Source organism: Cyrtonyx montezumae, unplaced genomic scaffold (assembly GCF_038088225.1).
Source record: "Cyrtonyx montezumae isolate F1298 unplaced genomic scaffold, pur_monq_1.0 scaffold_0, whole genome shotgun sequence".
NCBI lineage: Eukaryota > Metazoa > Chordata > Aves > Galliformes > Odontophoridae > Cyrtonyx > Cyrtonyx montezumae.
Window position 1 is genome coordinate 15,604,329 of NW_027071824.1, and position 19,737 is coordinate 15,624,065.

Genomic DNA, 19,737 nt, shown 5'->3' on the forward strand with positions numbered 1-19,737 from the left:
AAAATGTGGTATCTACAGTACATTTGACCTATATATGTACTTTTCTATTTTGTATGCTAAGATATCAGCGGATCATTTAAATTCACCTTTAATAAATTTAAGTAACAAGGCAAATATAAAAGTTTAAAAAAATCCACTGATATATTGAAGTGGGTAAGAGGAAGAGCTAAGGAGAGATTATCATTCATGGAAAACTGAGAATATAACATTGTTACGCTGTGTTGGTAGGAGTGTGAAAACTTTATCTTGTTCAGGATTAAATTTTGGCATTGCCGGAAAGAAAACCCTCCCCAGAAGTATGTAAACTCATGTTTTGCCAGGTTTTTGTTTTTTTTTTTTATCCCCAAGTTTTAACTTTCAAAGTTTGCCCTTTGATGGGAACTGTATAATAAGATTAACTGTTGATTTAAAAAATGCAAAAAAAAAAAAAAAGTTTTTACTTGCAGTAACACTTAATAAAGCATTTTTAAAGGCAGTATATGACAGTAAGGGGAAAAACTGTGTCTCATGCTGTTTGTAGTTGCTCTTTGTAGGAATGTAAACACTGGGACTAACACTTGCTTTCCAGGAGGGCTTGATTTTGGCTATGAATTGAGCTAGAGCAAAAACAAGAGGGAAGGATTCCTGTGTCAGTATTAATCTCTTTAGTTTTCAACTAATGTTAATGTATGTGGTTGCTTAGGTTTATTATTTACATTTGTCAACTCCAAATGTGAGAGTTGTGGTTTAATTTCTTCTAGAAGTAAGCTAATATTATTCCCTCGATTATTACTTCTGATTTCTTGACTGATTTTCAGTTTTTAATTTGTGATAAATGACTATTGTCATTAAAACTTGCTGTTTGACTTTGGGTCTTACGCTCATTAAAATGAATGTAAGACTATAATGACTATACAATGCTATCTTAAGACTAAATGACTATACAAATGCTAGAATTTGCATGAGCCTGGAGAACTTGGCAACTCTTAGTAGGAAGAAATGCCGTGCACAGCAGTTGAATTAACTGAGGATTCTCATGCATGTGCTCAGTTCATCCAGACCCGGGCTTGTGTCGTTAACTGATGTTCTCTTTAATAAACATGGAATTCTGCTTGTTTGATTCATTCTCACCATCCTTCTCTGATGCAGGTGCTGCTGACTCATATCCTGCACCTTCTAACTCTACTCTCTGCGTAGGTCAGTAAAGGACAGTAAAACTTTCACAGGTTAGCAAGACACGAGGGCGTTGCCTGTTAGATCTAGACAATATGGTTCACTTGTCTTATTTTTCTTTCTACAAAAAAGGTCGCAAACCATTCCCCACCAAAGTGAAGTAGGAAATCCAGGACTCAGCTAAAAGTCTTCTTTTCACATCTGGCATGGTTCTTGTCCTGACAAACATGAAATTCATATTGCAGATGCAGATAATGCTGAGAAGGAAATGAAAGGTCAGTCATCCCAAGCCATGCTGGTTAGCATAGTCCTGCAGAGACTGTTAAGTGGATGAGGCAGTCTGAAAGGCTTGTTCATTTGGACCTGTGTGTTGGCCCTGGTTATGTGCCAACTTGTTTTGGTCTGCTGGGAACTAGGAGTTCAAGTGAGTTATCAAGATAAGCCTGTCATTACATCATTGGTAGGGGTGGAATAAATGGATGGCAGACTCCACGAGTCCATGCTTTCCTGATGTCTTAAAGCTATTCTATAGGGGGGAACATTTACAATTGTAGTTTGCTGCAAACACCTGATCTGCGTGGATTACATACAGAATCTGCCAAATGCCAAATAGCTGGCAGAAATATTGCTGTCCAAACAGTGCTTTGTATTTTGGACAGTGTGCTTTGGTTCCCTCAAAGAATTTATTCTTCTATCTTCCAGAGGTGATGAGCTTCGATTTCACTGTACACAGGAGCCCTCCTATCAGAATAGCTGCCATTTGTGCTACATAGATCAGGCCATTTAGCTTTATGCGTGCATTCTGGTCTTTCTGCAGCTCTGCCTTTAGTAGTGCAGCTACCCTTGAAAGCTGGTATGAAACATTTTAGCTTCGAGAATACATAGATTAGTGTGAAGCTTTTGGAGAGCTTGAGCAGAAAATTTTCATAAATCGTTCCTTGCATATACCTCATATATCCAGACATGAAAGATGACTGAGGAAAAATGTTGCTCTGAATTGTACTTAGTGTTAAAACCATTAGTTGTGTAGTTGGCTTCACTTTACTTACCCAAACCCCATTCTGCCAAGATACGTTACTAGGGAAAGTATTTTCTCTGATGTGCACCATCCTCCATTCGATCAGGACACATCAGCATGGGGGAGGAGGGAAGTGGAGGCAGTTCGCTTACATTTATTTTCTTTTTGTTTCCTTCTTTTCCCACCTTCTTTAACTAATATAGTTTTAAAATATTAGGTCGTGACATTTTTTTTGTTTCAAGAAAATAATTTAAAAAATCTTTTCTGGTTGATTAAAAACTGGAGCCACGAACTAGAGCTATAGATAAGCAGCGATAGCTGCCAGTCAGGGCATATTCCTGGTTTGGCTGTTAATGTGTACTACTTTTGATGTAGCTGTAAATTACTTCCAAATTCAGGCTGTGCTCTTGAAATTGCTTCTGCTGCTTTTAATATGCAAGCACATGTCCAAGTGCAATATGCCAACAGAGCAGGACGTTTCCGGCCGTGATGACTGTATTGTCTGTCTACGCAAGGAGTCTAAGTAAGTTCTGTCTGTCTACGCAAGGAGTCTAAGTAAGTTCTGTCAGTCTAGCTGCGACCACACACAAACATTTCCTTTTTTCTTGGAAAGGAATGCCAGAGAGGACTTCTTTTCTCTATTTACATGTAATCCTAAAACGATATTATCTACATCAGACGAATCTTGTAGTATAGATCTGTCTTGACTCATTTTTTATTATTGTTATTGCAGAGATAAGCATTAACAATTAAATGTGTTTTGATTGCATAAAATCTGATTATTGTAAACAGCTGACTGCTACTGTAACTTTATAGGTGTAGATATGTAACCCAGGTAACTGCAAAAACTATGGGGGAAAAATAGAAAGGATATGCATTTTGCTTGGCATGGATGCATTCATTTATTTTTGAGAGGTCCAAAACCCTGAAAAATGTCCATACAACTTCTTGAACCACTTTACCTATTTGTTTTCAGGCCACTGGACGTAATTGCAACACATTATTTTGTCTATGGGTATACTAGGAGTATCACCCATTCTTCTGAGAATTCAAGCCTCTCCATTGATATTATCTGGTATTTAAATTGTCTTTTTGGAGGTTGATGGATGATCATTCTCCTTATAAATTCTGGTCTGTTTATTGGAGTTGTGCCTTTACAGTTAATTGCACATTTCAAATTCTTCTATGTAAAGGCTTTACCACCACAGAAATTTCCTGGTTTTTTTTTGTTTTTTTTTTTTTGTTTGTTATTAAAACAAAACAAAACTCACCACCAGAGTTGTTGAGTATTCTGTTTTGGGAATTGCATCACAGCTGTAGACCTCTGTAACTTTGTGGCAGGTATCTGCATGTAAACAGATGTAGCTTTAACTTTGTATCCATATTTGACCAGCAGAAGACCCTTCTGCTGAAATGCCTTGTGCGAAATCCAAGTCAATACAGCAATGCTGTAATTGTCAGTAGTCCCAAATCCTGCTATTTTGGTTAAAAATTAACTATATGGATTTTCACCTGACCATTTTGAATCCAAACCCTATGATTCTGGACAATTTTATTATGCTTGGTTGAATTGTCAGCATTATGTGTACCTATGATTTGATGACTACCTCTTACTGCTTTTGGTCCTCTACAAATTGCATAAGAGATACGGATGTCATTGCAGAAAAATAAGATTGCTGCTGAAGCTCTACGTTTTGTAGGAAGATCTGCTTGGTAGATTAGTAATTCTCAATGTTTCTCTGTGTATCAAGAGTTTACACCATAGATTAAAGAAACAAAATGATTGCACAGTTCTTTGGAGTTGGAAGTGGGACGAAGCCCAGGAGTCTTAAACAGATGCATTAGTTATTGCTTTTATGGGGTTTGCACTAGGAGGCACTGGCCCTTTATGTAGGGAAGACATGACAATACTCTTGAGAGTAGAATGAACCATCTCAGGCTCAATGGTTCGATTATTTCCCATTTCTTATGGAGAAACACTTAGTGTGTGAAAAAGAAAATCGTTCGTACCACTGGGAGAATTTCTAAGCCACTGGTAAGCTTATGTGTCAGATCTCTAAGGAATACTTCGAGAAACACTGAAGGCTTCAGCTTCTTCAAAGGAGACCTGGCACTGAACAGTGTCTGGCTATTCTTTTTGTTTGTGATAAGGTGACTGTGGGGCAGGATCAGTTGCTGAAGTTCATATAGCATTTTTATTTTCCTTTGTCTTTAACTCATCTGACCATAAGTACCTCAGTAGTCCTTTGTTTTCCTATTGCTTATCTTCTTGGATCCAGTCAACCTTTACTACAGTGTCTTGGTTTTCACTCCAGATATATTATGATGCCTACTTAAAATGCAAAACCTGGATCACAGCTTTTGTGTACTCCTTAACTCTTAGAAATAGCATCACTAACCACAGGTGGATCCATACTCTCCTCAACGATTCTTTGATTCTTGCAGCAGCTTGCAATTGCTTGTGTGTCAAAGACTTTGGGAATAACAATTACACAGGGAAGTCTGACTTTGCTGTGACAAAGGTACTAGCCTTATGGTTCACTGTATCTTTTGTCTTAGCAAGGCAGGTAAGTTGAATGCATTCAAACTTATAGCTGTAGTTCACATAGAATTACCTGAATATAACAACTTGTTTGTAGCCTGTAAGGAATATGTCTGGGTATGGATAATGATGATAACTCGGAACAAATTTGTGACAGTGGTATGTACGCTGCTTTCTTTACAGCATCTGTCTTGTTATGGGTGAACATCTTAAATTAATAGTACCACCGTAAACTGATTCCAAATCTTTTTATTCTTTATCTGAATTTACTTAGGCGTGATATTTTTGAATTGAGTTGTAAAACTGACTCTTTGTTTAAAAAAAAAAAAAAAAACTTGCGACTTTTTACGCTATAGCTTTGACTGGGCAGAAGCAACATTCAAGAAAGAACAAAATACAGGCTTGTGTACTTGTTCACACAATGGCAGAAGGTAATAGTATTGTCCTGTTTTCCTTTCTTCTGAAGATTGAGATGCTGAAGTAAAATGACATGTTCCATGTAGTTACTATAGTACTCATGGGCATGTAGGCAGACTCCAGTTTGTCTCTTTAGTTTTTATGCTCTTGCGTTACTTATCTTGGAGCACTTGCGTGACTCAGTATCATTCTGTTGTGACCCATTTTACCTTCAAGTGGTGTTGATAAAATTTCAAGCTTAATATGCCTCCTGGTAATATGAAGACAAGAAAACCAAGATGGGTCTGCTGACTATTGCAAACCTTTAAAGCACTACAGGGGCCTTTTCTAGCAAACTTTGACAAGGCAAGTATAAAAAAAGCTTAGTATGTGACTAAGTATCTTAGCATGTGGCTTTGCAGTTTGGGAAAATCTTGTTGTTGTTAAGGCCTTGCCCCTAAGTAGCAAATGGAGAAGTTGAACTAAGAGGCAGGAACATATTCATATCTTAGGAGTCAAGGCTTCTTCTCTCTGTTTAAAGTTGGCTTTGAGAACTTTTTAGTCATATTTGTGTCATACTTTTTAGTCATACTTGTGCGGAGGGGATGCAAATAGCATGTTCCCAAAGTATCTCATATAAACTCCTTCCTTCAAGATATAGGAGGTTTAATTAAGTAGTCATAGTGATCCCAGGTAAATCTTGAGCTGACTTGATCATGAGAGGATCTGTAAAAATGTAAAACGTTTATAAAGCTCAGATAGCTTACCATCTCTGTCCTAAAATGCCAACAGACTGTATGTGAAGGGCAGCTTCTCATTCTGGCAACTCTCTCTTGAGTTTGAGCCCTCTTCACAACTCTAGACCTCCAGCACTGACAGATCATAAGGAAGCTGTACTTGTGTAGTGGGAAGCTGAGCTCATGATCTGAAGGTGCAGTAACGCAGTGAGATAATGGCCCGGTGACAGTGGCAACAGATACCTCAGTGTCTCTTATGAGATCAGTTGCTCTGTGAGAAAATAATAATAAAATTTAAGTGAGCTAATAGCATGGAAAATAACTGGAGAAATTGTTTTATGTAACATATGGAGTTTTTCTCAACAGTGAAGGAAGCCAAGGATGATACAGATGATAGGTCTATCAGATGCTTTGAATGTTTTTGGGGTCTTTCAGATTTGTTTGCAAACCACAGGTCTTAATGAAGTTGCTTTGGTCTCTGCTCAGCTGAACTCTTGTGATCTCTAATAGCTGCCTCAAATATTTTGGAAGGAGGTGACTCACTTGTCTGCCCTCAGTCTGTTTTAGGTCTATTTCTTTTCCACTACTTTCTTATGACAAATGACTTCATTAGTGAGAATTCTCTCTACGTCCTTTTCTGTCCAGAGCCTGCTGGCTACGGAAAGACTGCAGGCAGCTTTACACACACCTTCAATTTCCCAGCAGAAAGGTCTAATTCTTTACCTTCATTCACTTTCAATGCTCATCCTTTTATCTTCTGTAATAGCTTGTATGTTGAAAGTGCATTTTTAATTAAATTGTTTGCATCTTGTGTATGTACAGTACATTCACTTTGAGGGCATATTTATTACACTGGAAGGGTGGTGAAATGTAATAAGTCTCAAGAATAATTAAAACCTGTCTTAACTTGTATGTTTCTAATAGCAATTGAACTTTGTGTTGAGTCTGTGCTGGGTCCAAGATTAGATCTTAATCAAGTAGGAAGGAAGGAAGGGGCAAATCTTTATTTGGGTTGTTTGTACCTACCTTAAACTGCTAAGAAGTTATACAGGTAAATCTCACCTGTTGTGTTAAAAGGTGTTTAGCTAAAGATAGTTTTTGTGATCAATGCTTATTGAGGAAGAGAGATGAGAATTGGGATAATATTCTAAATCAGCTATTGAGCTTTTTTACCATTCTATATGTGAATGTAGCCTTAGAGTGTTGGTTTGGACACCTCAGTTTACACTGAAGGGAAAAATACAGAGCAACCTGAGAGGGCTTTAATAGCAGCACGGTGTGACAGAGGAAAGATATAAATAACCTGGGGTTTTCAGGAGAGTGTGGTAAACTGGTGTTCTATCTCAGTTCAGGGAGCTGGAATGCCTAAATTAGAAAGATGTGAGATTTTGATTTAAGCTTTGACTTTCTGTACTAAGTCATCAGGTTCTTATATTAGAGAATTTCCGAGGCTGTGTCTTCCAAGCCCCTTCTTACAAAAGGCTGAAAATTAATAATTTTTCAGCATCTGAAGACTTGAACATATGTCAAAAAAACACCTTTGCTAAATCTGTGAAAATGCCAATAACATCACTTTCTTCCCCAAAACATTGTAAACAAATGCTTTGCATTCATTTGCTAGATATAAAGATGAGTTGAAAAAGGGACTGTATTCAAAGACAATTAGAGTTTTCCTGTATGAAATACTTCGGAGAAGTGTTCATTTGTCTTTCTTCACTGAAAAAATGCAATTTTATAGTGACTTATAAATGGTCTGACCTTGCAGGTGAGGTAACATTAGTCACAATCTTTGTCATGGATTCTGTGACATCTTGTTCTTACCCAAGTCTTATGGGACTTAGGTAATAGTTTTGAAAAGGATAGTACTTCTGAAGATGTCTCAAATATTAAACCAAATCTAGGAACTACGCTAGAGGTTAAATGCTAGTGCAGTCTGGAGGATTGTTATGTTTCTGAGAGGCATCCATTTGGGTTAAACTTAAGCTTATCTAATTAAACTAGAGCTAATCTAATTGCAGTCCCTATTTAAATGTTAGAGCGCCTGTATTACATCTTGCTAGCTGAAGCTAATTTTTAATATTTCATAAAATTATTGTTAGTAAATGTATTAGGCAGGCCTTCAGGAAAAAAAGTATGTGGTCATTTCTCAACTACAAATGAAGGGAAAAAAACTCAGTGGGACAGATACATTTCCCAAGAGTGACTCTAAACAGTTTTTTTTGTTGTTGTTTTTTCAGGTTGTATCAAATGCTGCTGGACAGGGAGTTGCCATCACTGGGAACAACACTTTCAACAACTGGAACTGGCCTAATGCTGTGATCTTTGCTGCTACTGTAATCACTACAATCGGTAAGTATCAACATCCCTAACTTTTTCCTTATACTCCAGTGTGCTTGTATTCTTCCATTTCTGTGTCAAGCCAGCCTCTGAATAAACTTGATATGGCTGGAGTTGCATAGAGTACATGTCTATAGGCAGGTACGTAGAGCAAAATGTTTTTTGGCACTTGTGCTCTTTTGTATACCCATGAGTTGTCTTCCCAAGAAGTAAGATTTGAGAGCTGTTAGGGGTAGCTGGTGTAATTCCAGTTTCATTAATTCTTAAATTAGCAAATCATAAAATCCCTTAACAATTACAAAAACAAACAACAGAAACAATTACAAAATTTTCTATTAAACTTGAAGCACGTGCATCTAAGATTTTATCTTAAGTATCCTATTGCTCATGTGAATCTCACTGAATTAGCAGTATTCTTGGCTTACAGAACAATCTAGACTGTTCTTAATCCTCTTAAAGAAAGAAAGGAACAAGGAGTTATTTAGAAGTGTTTTTATAAGCACTGTTTTGTGCTTATAAAACCCTCTACATTGACATACAGATTTTCAGAGCTGAAAATCATCTGCCATCTGCTTCTACAGTAATTATTTTTTGCTACTAGTTATTGCTACACCCTGCCTACACCTACAATGTAAAAATAAAATAAAATGCAGATTAAGCAGAGAGAGAAGTCTGGAGGTTCATGTAATTGAAATTCTTAATACTAAGTCGTATATAGCACAGCGTTTTACTTTATTACTTGAAGCTCACAATACCCAACTTATAACTTAACACCAAGTTGATGTCAGGAGCACACATGAACAAGAAAACTTGTAGGAGGAACCCTGATTTTAGAGCCTGAGTTTAAACAAAATTCAACTGAAATACTTTACAGTGTCAAAACACACTTCTTACTTAAGTCAAACCCTTACCTTGGGAAGGCACCAAGTCACAGTGTAAATGTCTAGAATGGATCTTTCACTTGAAAGTTTACTTCAGGTGAATTTCATAATGTTGATTCAAACTCAATCTTAAGTGCTGCTTAAGGTTGGGAAATCTTATTAGAGGTTTTGGGATGAGTTTTTTCTCTTATTTATCTCATCAAGAAAAAGATGCATGCTATCCAGGGAACACTTAAAATGTACTACTTCTCTCAGCTTGCTCTAATGGAATGCACATTTTCTGGAGTAATGTTGGAAGGCATCCAAATTCAGAGAATCAGCAGCTGGAGTAGACTAATGTTCTTATAGATGATGAAGTAAGGAGCATCTGATACAGCAGAAACCCACGCAGTGTTGTTTAATGTATAGGTAGAATTGTCTTGAATTCTCTGCAGCAAGAACAGACCATACACATACTTATCTCTTTCAGGTTACGGAAATGTTTCTCCAAAGACACCCTCTGGGCGTCTCTTTTGCATATTTTATGGGCTCTTTGGAGTTCCTCTGTGCTTGACGTGGATCAGTGCTCTGGGGAAGTTCTTTGGAGGACGTGCCAAGAGGCTAGGCCAGTTTCTGACAAAAAGAGGAGTAAGCCTGGTAAGATCCTCTGCTTGTTTATCTTCCTGCTGTTTATTTTTTATGCCTACACTCTTAATTTACCTGTTCTCTTGGTAATAAACAGGCACTGTTACAAATATGAATTTCCCAAACAGTGTTGTGTAGAAATAATTGAGGAGGGCTAGATCCTATATGTTAATTCTGCCAGAACTTTTAGCTAAATGAGATCTTGCAGAAACATTTGAGAAGTCTATACAATTTATGTAGATGAGGCTTTAGTTTCAAAAACATGCCTTGAAAGCTCCTGTAGCAGGGAAACAAGATGTCCTGCTTTGTTTTTTGTGCTAGCACTATCATTTTACTATTATGCAGTGAACCAGCTGAAAGACATTTTGTTCTTAATTACTGTTTCTTTTTGTATGTATGTTTTTCTTGTTGGATGAGTTTTATCTCATTTCTAATAACTGCCCAGAAATGGGTGGGAATGCAGGGACTGAGCTTCGGGTGGGATTAGTCAGAAAATTAGTTAGAAAATTCTAGCTGTTTCTGAAACTAAGATTTGCCACCTGAAAAAATACTGAGTATGATGGTGAAATGAATGTGTGTATACAGCTTTGTGAAGCAGATTTGTGAAGCAGATTTTATGCGGAGTTTAAATGAGTGGCAAATGGTAGGAAGTGTAAATAGGAGACAAGCAGCACAAACAGTTTTGATCTTCTACATACGCTGTTGTAGGACACGGTTGTGTTCACAGCAGTCAGTGACCTTTAGGGATGACTGATAAACTTTTAGCACAAAATCCAAAATGGTTGATACTGTCATATGATGCTTAGTGCAATGAATGGAAAATTAGATTTGTTTCTATGTGTTTTCTCTCTTTATTTACAGAGGAAAGCACAAATAACGTGCACAGCTATTTTCATTGTTTGGGGTGTCTTGGTCCATCTGGTTATTCCTCCTTTTGTCTTTATGGTGACTGAAGGATGGGATTACATTGAAGGTCTCTATTACTCGTTTATTACTATCACCACCATAGGATTTGGAGATTTTGTTGCTGGTAAGTAACTATATTTTATGTATTGCTTCAATACATGCACAGTGTGGCAATTTTGCTTCTAAACTTAAATTACAGAAAGCTTTTCATAACATCTTTTTCTGAATATAAGATTCAATATACTAACTACTGCTCCAATTGGCTCTTCCACCTTGGTTTAGATACATAAGGCCTTTATTGGACTTAGTCTGGATCCAGGTTCTGGAATTTGTAGCCCTTTCAACTTCCCTAGATTCTTATTTCAGGCATGGAGCTTTGCTATCTACTACAACAGTTAAGCACCTTTAAAGGGCTTCATCAGAGTTGAGTGATAATTACTGGGCAGCTGTCTAGAACTAGTCAAACAGGAAATGCTGAACATAATTCTGTCTACCTTCTAAAACCTACTTTCTCTAAAGTCTACTTCATTGTCTTGGACTTTGGGGATGATCCTTGGGAAGCAGAATTCTGAGGCTGATCCTTTTCTCAAGCAAAGTGCCTATATCCGTATTCTAAAGGCTGGGGGAATGCTTATAATTTTCCAAACAAAAATAAGTTCACTTGTAAAGCTTATGTGGAGCATGTGCTGCCGTTTGACATTGTAGTCCAGTGGTCAGAATGCATGCAGCTGAGAAGTAGAAGACCTAGGTTCAACTTTGTCAGAGGGTTTCAGACCCCTGATTACCACCTCTCAAAGCAGTGCTCAGAGAACTAGGTTCTGTTAGAGTGGAATTGAGTATTTCTCAGAGTAATAACTCAGCTGCAAGTTCATTTCTGATGTTCTTGTTTTTTAATTCTTTGTAGGTGTAAATCCAGATGCAAACTATCATGCCCTTTACAGATACTTTGTGGAGTTATGGATCTATCTGGGACTAGCTTGGCTTTCACTGTTTGTCAACTGGAAGGTCAGTATGTTTGTAGAAGTCCACAAAGCAATCAAGAAACGGAGAAAAAAAAGAAAAGAGTCGTTTGACAACCACCCTCGGTCTAAAAAACCCCTTCAAATGGGTGCCTCAAAGGATGTGAACATTTTCAGCTTTCTTTCAAAAAAGGAAGAGACCTACAACGATCTTATTAAGCAAATTGGAAAGAAGGCCCTGAAGACAAACAATGAGAAGATGATTAAAGTAGAAAATTCCAAACAAAATATGCAGAATGCCATTAAAGATGCTCAGGTGACTTACACAAAGTCAGAGTCATTTGAGTATGATGAGTCTTCCCTGGATGTTCAAAATGGTCATGTTTTGAGACATCTGCATGATAAACGTATTGGAGACAGTCCTCTTGAAGGAACCATGTTTGTAAACCAGCTGGACAGGATAAGTGAAGAGGAAGGTGAAGTATGGGACTCCAGAGACTATCGACCCTTAATATTTGAGAATGCCAATATAACATTTGTAAATGAGGATGACGATGAAGAGGAAGATATCTCAGATGATGAGGAAACTTCAAAATCCTCTATGGATGATAATATCGTAGAGGAACCTGAAACTGCAAAAAATCTTGTAAAATTCCCATCGTCTGATGAATCTACCTTTACCAACAACGAGCTAGAACTTTCTGTGCCTTATGAACAACTGATGAATGAATATAATGCAGTAAGCAATGTGAAGGCTGCAACGTGAAGTGAGCTTGATAGTGGTTTTCTGGAAATGTCAGTGCATATCAAAGAAATTAATAGAGCAAGGAGAAAGGCATGTTTTTGCAGCTTCTCCTATCTCTTTGAAAACGAAAGCAAGTCCCAAACTAATGACCTCTAGTGTCTTTTTCCCTATCTTAAGTTGGTTCCTGAGCCCATCTGCTATGTTTATCTGAAAAGACTTGTAAAATAACAGTTGAATCAGGAGCCTTGCTCCTTCTGGGTATGTTATGGTTCTCGAATGAAGTAGACAAAAAGACTAGTTAATACACTGGACCTGCTCTGCATTTATACATTTAATTGAGGAATTAGTTTGGGAGTGTAAGTACACAGTTGCAAAGAGATTTTTTCGGGCATCAAATGTGTTCGGTTACTCCACTAGCCCTTCACCTCTGAAAACGTGGATCTAAGTAATGCTTCGATCAGAAATGGAAGCAAGAGGTTTGCTTTTGAAAAAAGCTACTCATTGTTACCACAAAAAATGGTGAAACCACAAGTGGTTCTTGATGAGAAACTTTAAATGGAACACTAGAGACAAATGGATCTTAGCTGAGGTGTGCTGGCAGACTGAGGAGGAAGCTTTAAAACATCTGTCTAGAACATGTCCGTGCTCACTGAATTATAATGAATTGTAATTTTGTGAATAAAATATTAATATTTAAAATTCCAAGGAATGGATTGAGAAGGAGCTCTGTAACAAGGAAAAAATATCTGGGCCAAGGCTTACCGGTTGAGCTGCTAAACTGCAACTCAGCCCCAGAACTGCTGAAGAGTAAAGAGACTGGAGGACCTACTGATCAAAGCATGTATGAGCACAAGCAAGATGCAACTTTTTAATGTTGAAAGTGTCCTTCCGCTGTCCATTTCCTAGAGGAAATACTTGAATGAACTTTGTACAGTATCGGTGTGCAGTTGAAGTTTTAGTGATGCTGTTCATCTGAAGGTAAAATATTGCCTTTGGAGGCATAGATATTCTCCAAACGCCCAATGCCTGTCAGAATAGATGTGTAGCACTACTGCTGACCTGTGCAGTGTGTTAGTCAGTATTGTTTGATGTTCCTCCCAGCCTTGGTACTTCAGAGTAGACTTGAATGAGAGTTGATTTTTGAAACAGTTGATAGTACTTCGCTTATTTGACTTGTTTTGAAGCTTGACCTATGTGCATATGCAATGGTTATTCTATCCCACTTTAAAGAATGCTGAACAGTGTCACATCTTGTGCACAAGTGTGATATGATAAAGTGATTTAAGGACTTAAGTTACTTTTTAAAATCGACTTTGGCTCTAAATTCCTGGAAGTTATTTGGGTTGGAAATGGGCTTCTAATTGAGGAGTTATGTCTTTTCATAATGTTTAAGCCCAAATTATTTTGGCTACAAAGAAAATTACACCATAGATCTCATTTTTCTTTCTTTTTCTGTACCATGCATTAATCCTGACAGCTCCCACAAACGAGGTTCTTGATTACATATTGGCAAAAAGAACTGATATATCTGATATACTTGGAACAGACAACAGCCAAGGCCTTTGAACCTTAACATGTTCTGTTATTTTATGTAGTTTCACTATATTTATGTCATTGCTATACGTCCTAAAGTTTTCAAAGTTCAGTGAACGGTCAGTGGTTGTCTTGTTCTTATGTTCAGTGTAATGCTGGCAGACTTGCTAGCTTTGTAAGAAGAGCTTATGTAATCTTACTGTGCTAATCTTTAATTACTAGACTTTTCTAATAACTGCAGATACTGGCTGCAGCTTCTATTGCTGGCCTCTCCTTTGGAAACTGACACTCTGGATATCCTGTTGACAAGAAGTTTTGAAGTCGTGACTGTGAAACAAGAGACTGTCTTTATTCTTTTCAGAATCTTCCATGTATGTGATATTTCTCAAATAGAAAGTGAACTGTCTTGCTGACAAAAATGTGGAATCAGTGTAATTGGAGTCAGTAGTTAAAGTATATTTGATTGGTGAAGGGAGGTTGTAATTTCAAATCCAACTGTATTATGTTATTGCCATTTGGAGCCGGGGTGGCTGGATGGATTTGACTTGTGCTATCAAGAAAGTTCTGATTTACTTCTGACTGACTCCCCCACCACATACACACACGCACACCTATGCATTGCTTTTAAATGACTCCAAGCCCTCCTTCAGCTTCTTTTGTGTCTGAAGGAGCATGGTTGACAGCTGTACCTTGTAGCTGTAAGAAATGTGAAGTAAGAAGACATGCATGAGACAGCAGCAAGTCTAACCTTTTTTTTTTTTTTTTTTTTGTGGTAAAGAAAATGGAAAAGCACTCCATATAGCTTTTTTTGATCTCCAACTTGTCTTCCATTATTGATGCAAGAATCAAAGTTTTAGCAACAGTTAGAAAGCTCAGGACAATAAGGAGAGTAGAAGCTTGCTGAAGTTCTGTGAAATGGAAAAACATAGTCAAGGTTTGATCTTCATTTCAAAATAGTAAGTGAATACATTTCTGTTTAATACAGAAATAATACAACCCAGATATTTGGCTGGGCTTTGATTGGGAGCGATGTTGCACACTGGAACACAGACTCTTCATTCTCTGTTGTGAAGTGCTGCACTTGTATGCCAGAGCTGAGAATGGATGGTATCTGTTTCATATTATCAAGTTAGATGTGGCTCTTTGGCCTTTCCAAGTGCAGTCAACATAGACTGTAAGTATGTATACATGGTGGGATTTAAATAATGGTTTAAATTTATTTTAAAAAGAACAAAATTCCCACTTTTTTGGGGAAACACAATCACACTTCACAAAACTGTTCTCAAGACATCCCATCATGTGCCTTAATGCAGTCCTGCTACTGGGAGAAAAAAAATTGTTTTTTACACAGGGGCTAACACAATTGGCCTTATTAAGCCCTACTTCTTTTCAGTGTTTTGGAGGGTTCTGATTGGCACACAGCTTTCATGCTGGCTTTCTCCAAAAATTTGAACCATTTCCCAGGGTTTTAAAAATTATGGTGCCATCTCAGATGTACCGAAGTGCTATACCAGACAGCTTGTTGTCTGCCTGTCTTCCATGTCTTGAGAAAAGTGATGTAGAGGAGTGTCCAGGCTGGATTTTAGCTGTTCAGATTCCCAAGTGCCTCTGGTTAATTTGAATGAACTCCCCAGTGCTACTTCACAAGGTTTTGTAGTTATTTTATTTATCTGGTCAATCTGGAAACATTTTCTTTGGTTGCCATGTAAGATTTCATTTGGCTGACTAGCAATGTTAGCTGATCTCTTAATGCTATGTAATTACTTTTTATAGATGTGGCAGATCTCTTACTGGAAAGAGGAATTCATTTAAAAATAAAACACTTTAAAGCAATATGAAAAAGGATGGAATAGAAGTGAAAACTCCTCTTTCTGACTATTGCCTATAAGTAGACTGTATTTTAAGTCTCGTCATGTGAGACATGGGTCTACTTCCATGACAGTAACTTGATAAAGTTACCAAGATAAGACAATTCATTAATAAATATATAAAATCTGGAAACATGACAACAAAAGTTTATTCCTACAAAGGCCTTTTTAAATGTTATAGACTAGGTGACTTCAACCTTCACAACATCTTTGTGACACTTCTTGCTTTTGTCCTATGCTATTGAAACCTGTTTTTAGCAGAAGGTCATCTTTTTCAGATACAAATCTCATGACAGACAGTCTAACATATCTGATACACTGGTACGAAATTGCTAACAGAAATACAAGAAGTGGCATGTTACTTTTTTCTGAACTAATGCTTTTTGAATCTGTTGCTGGCAATGGATTTCGGAAAACATATAGAAATAAAACCATAGATTGATAACAGATCCATGGTGACACAGTTGTATATTGTGAGGAATTTTTCTCCAGTTGAACTGAGAGAATACAAGTAGAAACAGACAAGCATTGGCGATGAGGAGAGCAAAAAGCAATATACAAGTCAGTTGACCTGAAAAGAAAACCAAGAATTCTGTTGTAGACTTGTAATTTTTGTGCCTCATGGGATTCATTCCACTTGTGATGGATTTGTGTTTTAAAAAAAAATTAGCTTGTCTTTCATATGACTTTTGAAATTTGTACTGTTCTTTCTCTATCACTCCATAATATGCCTGTCTGTTTTTTGTTGCTGATTGTTACTGGAATCACACTGTATGTAAATATTCGCTAAGTCTTTTAAAATGTAATTTATTTTAATATTTTGCAATAAAAATTTTAACATTTAACTTCTCTGATGTGGGGTGAATGGCTAAAGAAATGAAGCTGATTCTTACACACCTCTGTATTTGTAATGCACCTCACAGATACTGGTGCTGTTCCAAAGAGCTTGAATGTGTGAGGAGCCAATAAAGCATAGAGTATTAGTGACCGGTTCAGCGGCATCCAGCCTGCAATTTGATACAGATACAGCTCAGCAAAATGTTATACAACAAGAATTTTGGGCAGCTATTGAAGAAGGTAGGAAACTTTAATTCCATGGCAGTGTTTTTCACAAGGCTGTTTATTTTCACAGACTGTATAATTAGACAGGAAGTGTTTGAACTGATTGGTATTAGGATAAAGTAGGAGTGACTGCTGTCTTCATCTCATGCCAGAGCCATTGAAATATCTAAGTGACAGCTGATGAATTTTCATGAGGATTCTAGCAAATGATCATGTTCTGCAGTTCTAGAGGTATTTGCAGTGTTTTAGCTGCAGCAGTTTCCTTAAAATGCCCTGGAAAACAGATAAACTCTTGCTTTAATGCGTCTCAAAATGTGACTCAGTGAGACACATGATAGAGATGGAGATACCTGCAGAAACTGGGCCAACCTCAGCCTGAGGGAGTAGAGACTGAACATTAGCTTTTGAGCAACTGGGTGAAAGGAGTGAGACATGAGCTAGGAAACCTGGGATATGCATGTTTATGGGAGGGAATGGTGGATACTGTCATGATTTAAATAAGGGTAGCCAACCTCTGTATTCCCCCCCCCCCCCCCATCCCCAGAAGAGTTCACTGAACAGAGAAGAAATAGGAGAGGAAGAGGAGGTGCCAGGCTGGTGGCTAATGCCTGCAACAACCTAAGGAGAAGGAGGTGGGGATTCTCTCATGATGCCCATGGTAGGACATAACATAGTCTGATAAGCACTTGATAAAGTTTCTGACAGATCCCGGCAAGCTAGAGCTCACAGACAACCCTCAGTATTTTTGTAGAGAGTTAGCAATTTCAAGGAGATAGAGTAGCAAGAAGTAGGAAAACAGGATAAACCTGTATCTGTTATGTGCCTGTTCTTACAGTCCATGACTGGCTGTGGGTTCCTCTGAATGTAATAGCTGAATAGATATAATCACAGATTAACTGAGACTTAGAAAAAATGGAATCTGAACATATATCATGGGTCTTCATAACGTGTGGTGCAGTGTGATACCACCAGCCTTTACTTCATGGAAATTCAGAACTCACACCTTTCATTCTGGAAAACAGTTACATAGCAGTAAGTTTCCCTGGTAAGATTATTAATACTATAATAGGACATAGGAATAATGATTTGGGCAGAGCACGGTGTTCATTAGACTTCAACTTCTTCCTGTTTCAAAAAAAATCCCACAGAGTTCTCTTCTGACCAGCAAGCAGACTACAGGCCTCATCTTTATGCCCAGCTCTGGCTTTATTTCCTTTGCATGCCCAAGGAACAAAGTGGTGGGTGGGAGGAAGCTGCAGCACACAGTTCACCCATGCTTCCTATGGTCAATTTTCAGGTTGCCCTGTTATATGCAAGTGATAGAAGGATTCTTGCCTCTTCTTGGCACCCCTCACAGACACACAGACAGCAAGCACTCAGGCTTGCCTTTTCCTGGCAGACCCATGCCTTTTTTACCTCTCTTAGCTGTGTTTTATCACCTATTGGTCTTGTACAGAATGAGTTATTTACAGGGCTTGTTAAAGGGTTGTTTCTGACTTTCATATTGGTAAATACCTTCTGCTGCAGTTGCAGCCAATGCAGTATCTGCAACAGGCAAGGGGTCAGGATTGTGTTAGCGCCCTTGACTGCCATGATTTTTGCCACAGTTCCCAAGAAAACCAGACTGATAGGGCATGAATTTGGTGAGGGTCAAAGCAGGGGTTCTATGACTTGAGATGAAACCAAATTGAAGTGATCATTTTTTTTTGTTATTATTATTATTATTTTTTGGATGATGTAGCCATCCTAGCACAGAGACAGTAGCAGAACTGAGAGGAACATAGAGGTCCAAAATGAAACCCACACAATATTTCAACTCAATGGCCAGGGAAATCTGCTAGTGCAAATCAAAAGGGTTAACCTGGAAAAGGGCAGTTGAGGTGGGATGAAATACACTGTCCTGAATGAGCTCTGTCAGATAGCATGTGCGAGCAAGGACTCCTCTGATGTCCCGGTTTCCAAATACAGCCCACAACAAGAACTCCTCATTAAGTAACTATATGTGTGTGTATGTATACATGTATACGTGAAATATGTTCGTATATGAGAAATATTCTAACGGAAATACTTGAAAATTCAAAGTGTTATTTTTTTTTTTCTTTGTAGGGGTGGTTGGTTTTTGTTTTTTTTTAAGTTGAACTGAAGCAACTATGTATAAAACACATGTAGGGTTTTATTTTTGGAGCTGTTTTTATGAAGTATTGGGAGTTGCCTTCCTATTGTCTCTCTTAGCTGCTCATCGGAAAGTGTAGAAAAGACGATGACAACTCACTCCTTGTTTTTTGCTGGTTATGTTGTTTTCTACATGACAAATGTTGTGGAAAATATGCTTTATCCACCTTCTCTTCAAATTTGGGTGGAACTGTGAATGATAGAGATAGCAGAACTCTGAATATGTGAATTCTGAAACTGGTGTGAAAGTCTTAAAACGTATCTGAAGTCAATGTGAATTTTTATCCCATAGATTCTTTTGTTAAGTTTATCATGATAAACTTTAGGAAAATTCTTTTGAATACTTCCCTAAATACATTAAACAGAAGTACTTGTGTGTTCAAATTAGATCTATACGTTATTTATTCAGGGGAAAATAGTACTTAAATACTTTCATGCACTTTTAATCTTACTTGAACGTGACAGCACCATGAGATGCCTTTTAACTGTAAGGCAAACGACTGCACAGTATGAATGAATATAGTCCTGCACTGAGAACAAAAATCTTGTTCAAGGGCTGTCAACAACTTTGCACTGTTTTATGGACTATGGCTTAGGGCACTCACTGATCACATTTCTGTTTATCATCTAGTTAAGTTTCTGGGTGTATAAGGAAGTATCATAATTAATTCCTAATGCCGTTAAGATCAGAGACACAAATCCTTTTGTGTGCTTATTTGTGGGTTGGGCCCTGCTTACGCTGATCAAAATAAACTGAGTGCAGAGGAGCACTTGTTTCTACATACTCCTGATTGCTGGGCATAAC

The 19,737-nt window shown here is 37.7% G+C and overlaps 1 protein-coding gene across 2 annotated transcripts in view; it reads left to right on the forward strand.

Moving 5' to 3' along the window:
* The window catches only part of KCNK5 (potassium two pore domain channel subfamily K member 5), a 369,979-nt gene that overhangs the window by 18,319 nt on the left and 331,923 nt on the right, over positions 1 to 19,737 (forward strand). Inside the window, exons 2-5 of one of the 2 annotated variants that reach the window (XR_010623379.1) lie at positions 8,083 to 8,194; positions 9,533 to 9,699; positions 10,549 to 10,717; positions 11,498 to 12,694. Coding sequence is in view for 1 of the 2 variants with exons in the window: in XM_065755285.1 (XP_065611357.1) it covers positions 8,083 to 8,194; positions 9,533 to 9,699; positions 10,549 to 10,717; positions 11,498 to 12,318 (1,269 nt within the window). In the remaining variant the exon portion in view is untranslated. Of the gene's footprint in view, positions 1 to 8,082; positions 8,195 to 9,532; positions 9,700 to 10,548; positions 10,718 to 11,497; positions 16,548 to 19,737 lie in introns of those variants that run through there. The other variant, XM_065755285.1, reaches the window with a different exon arrangement.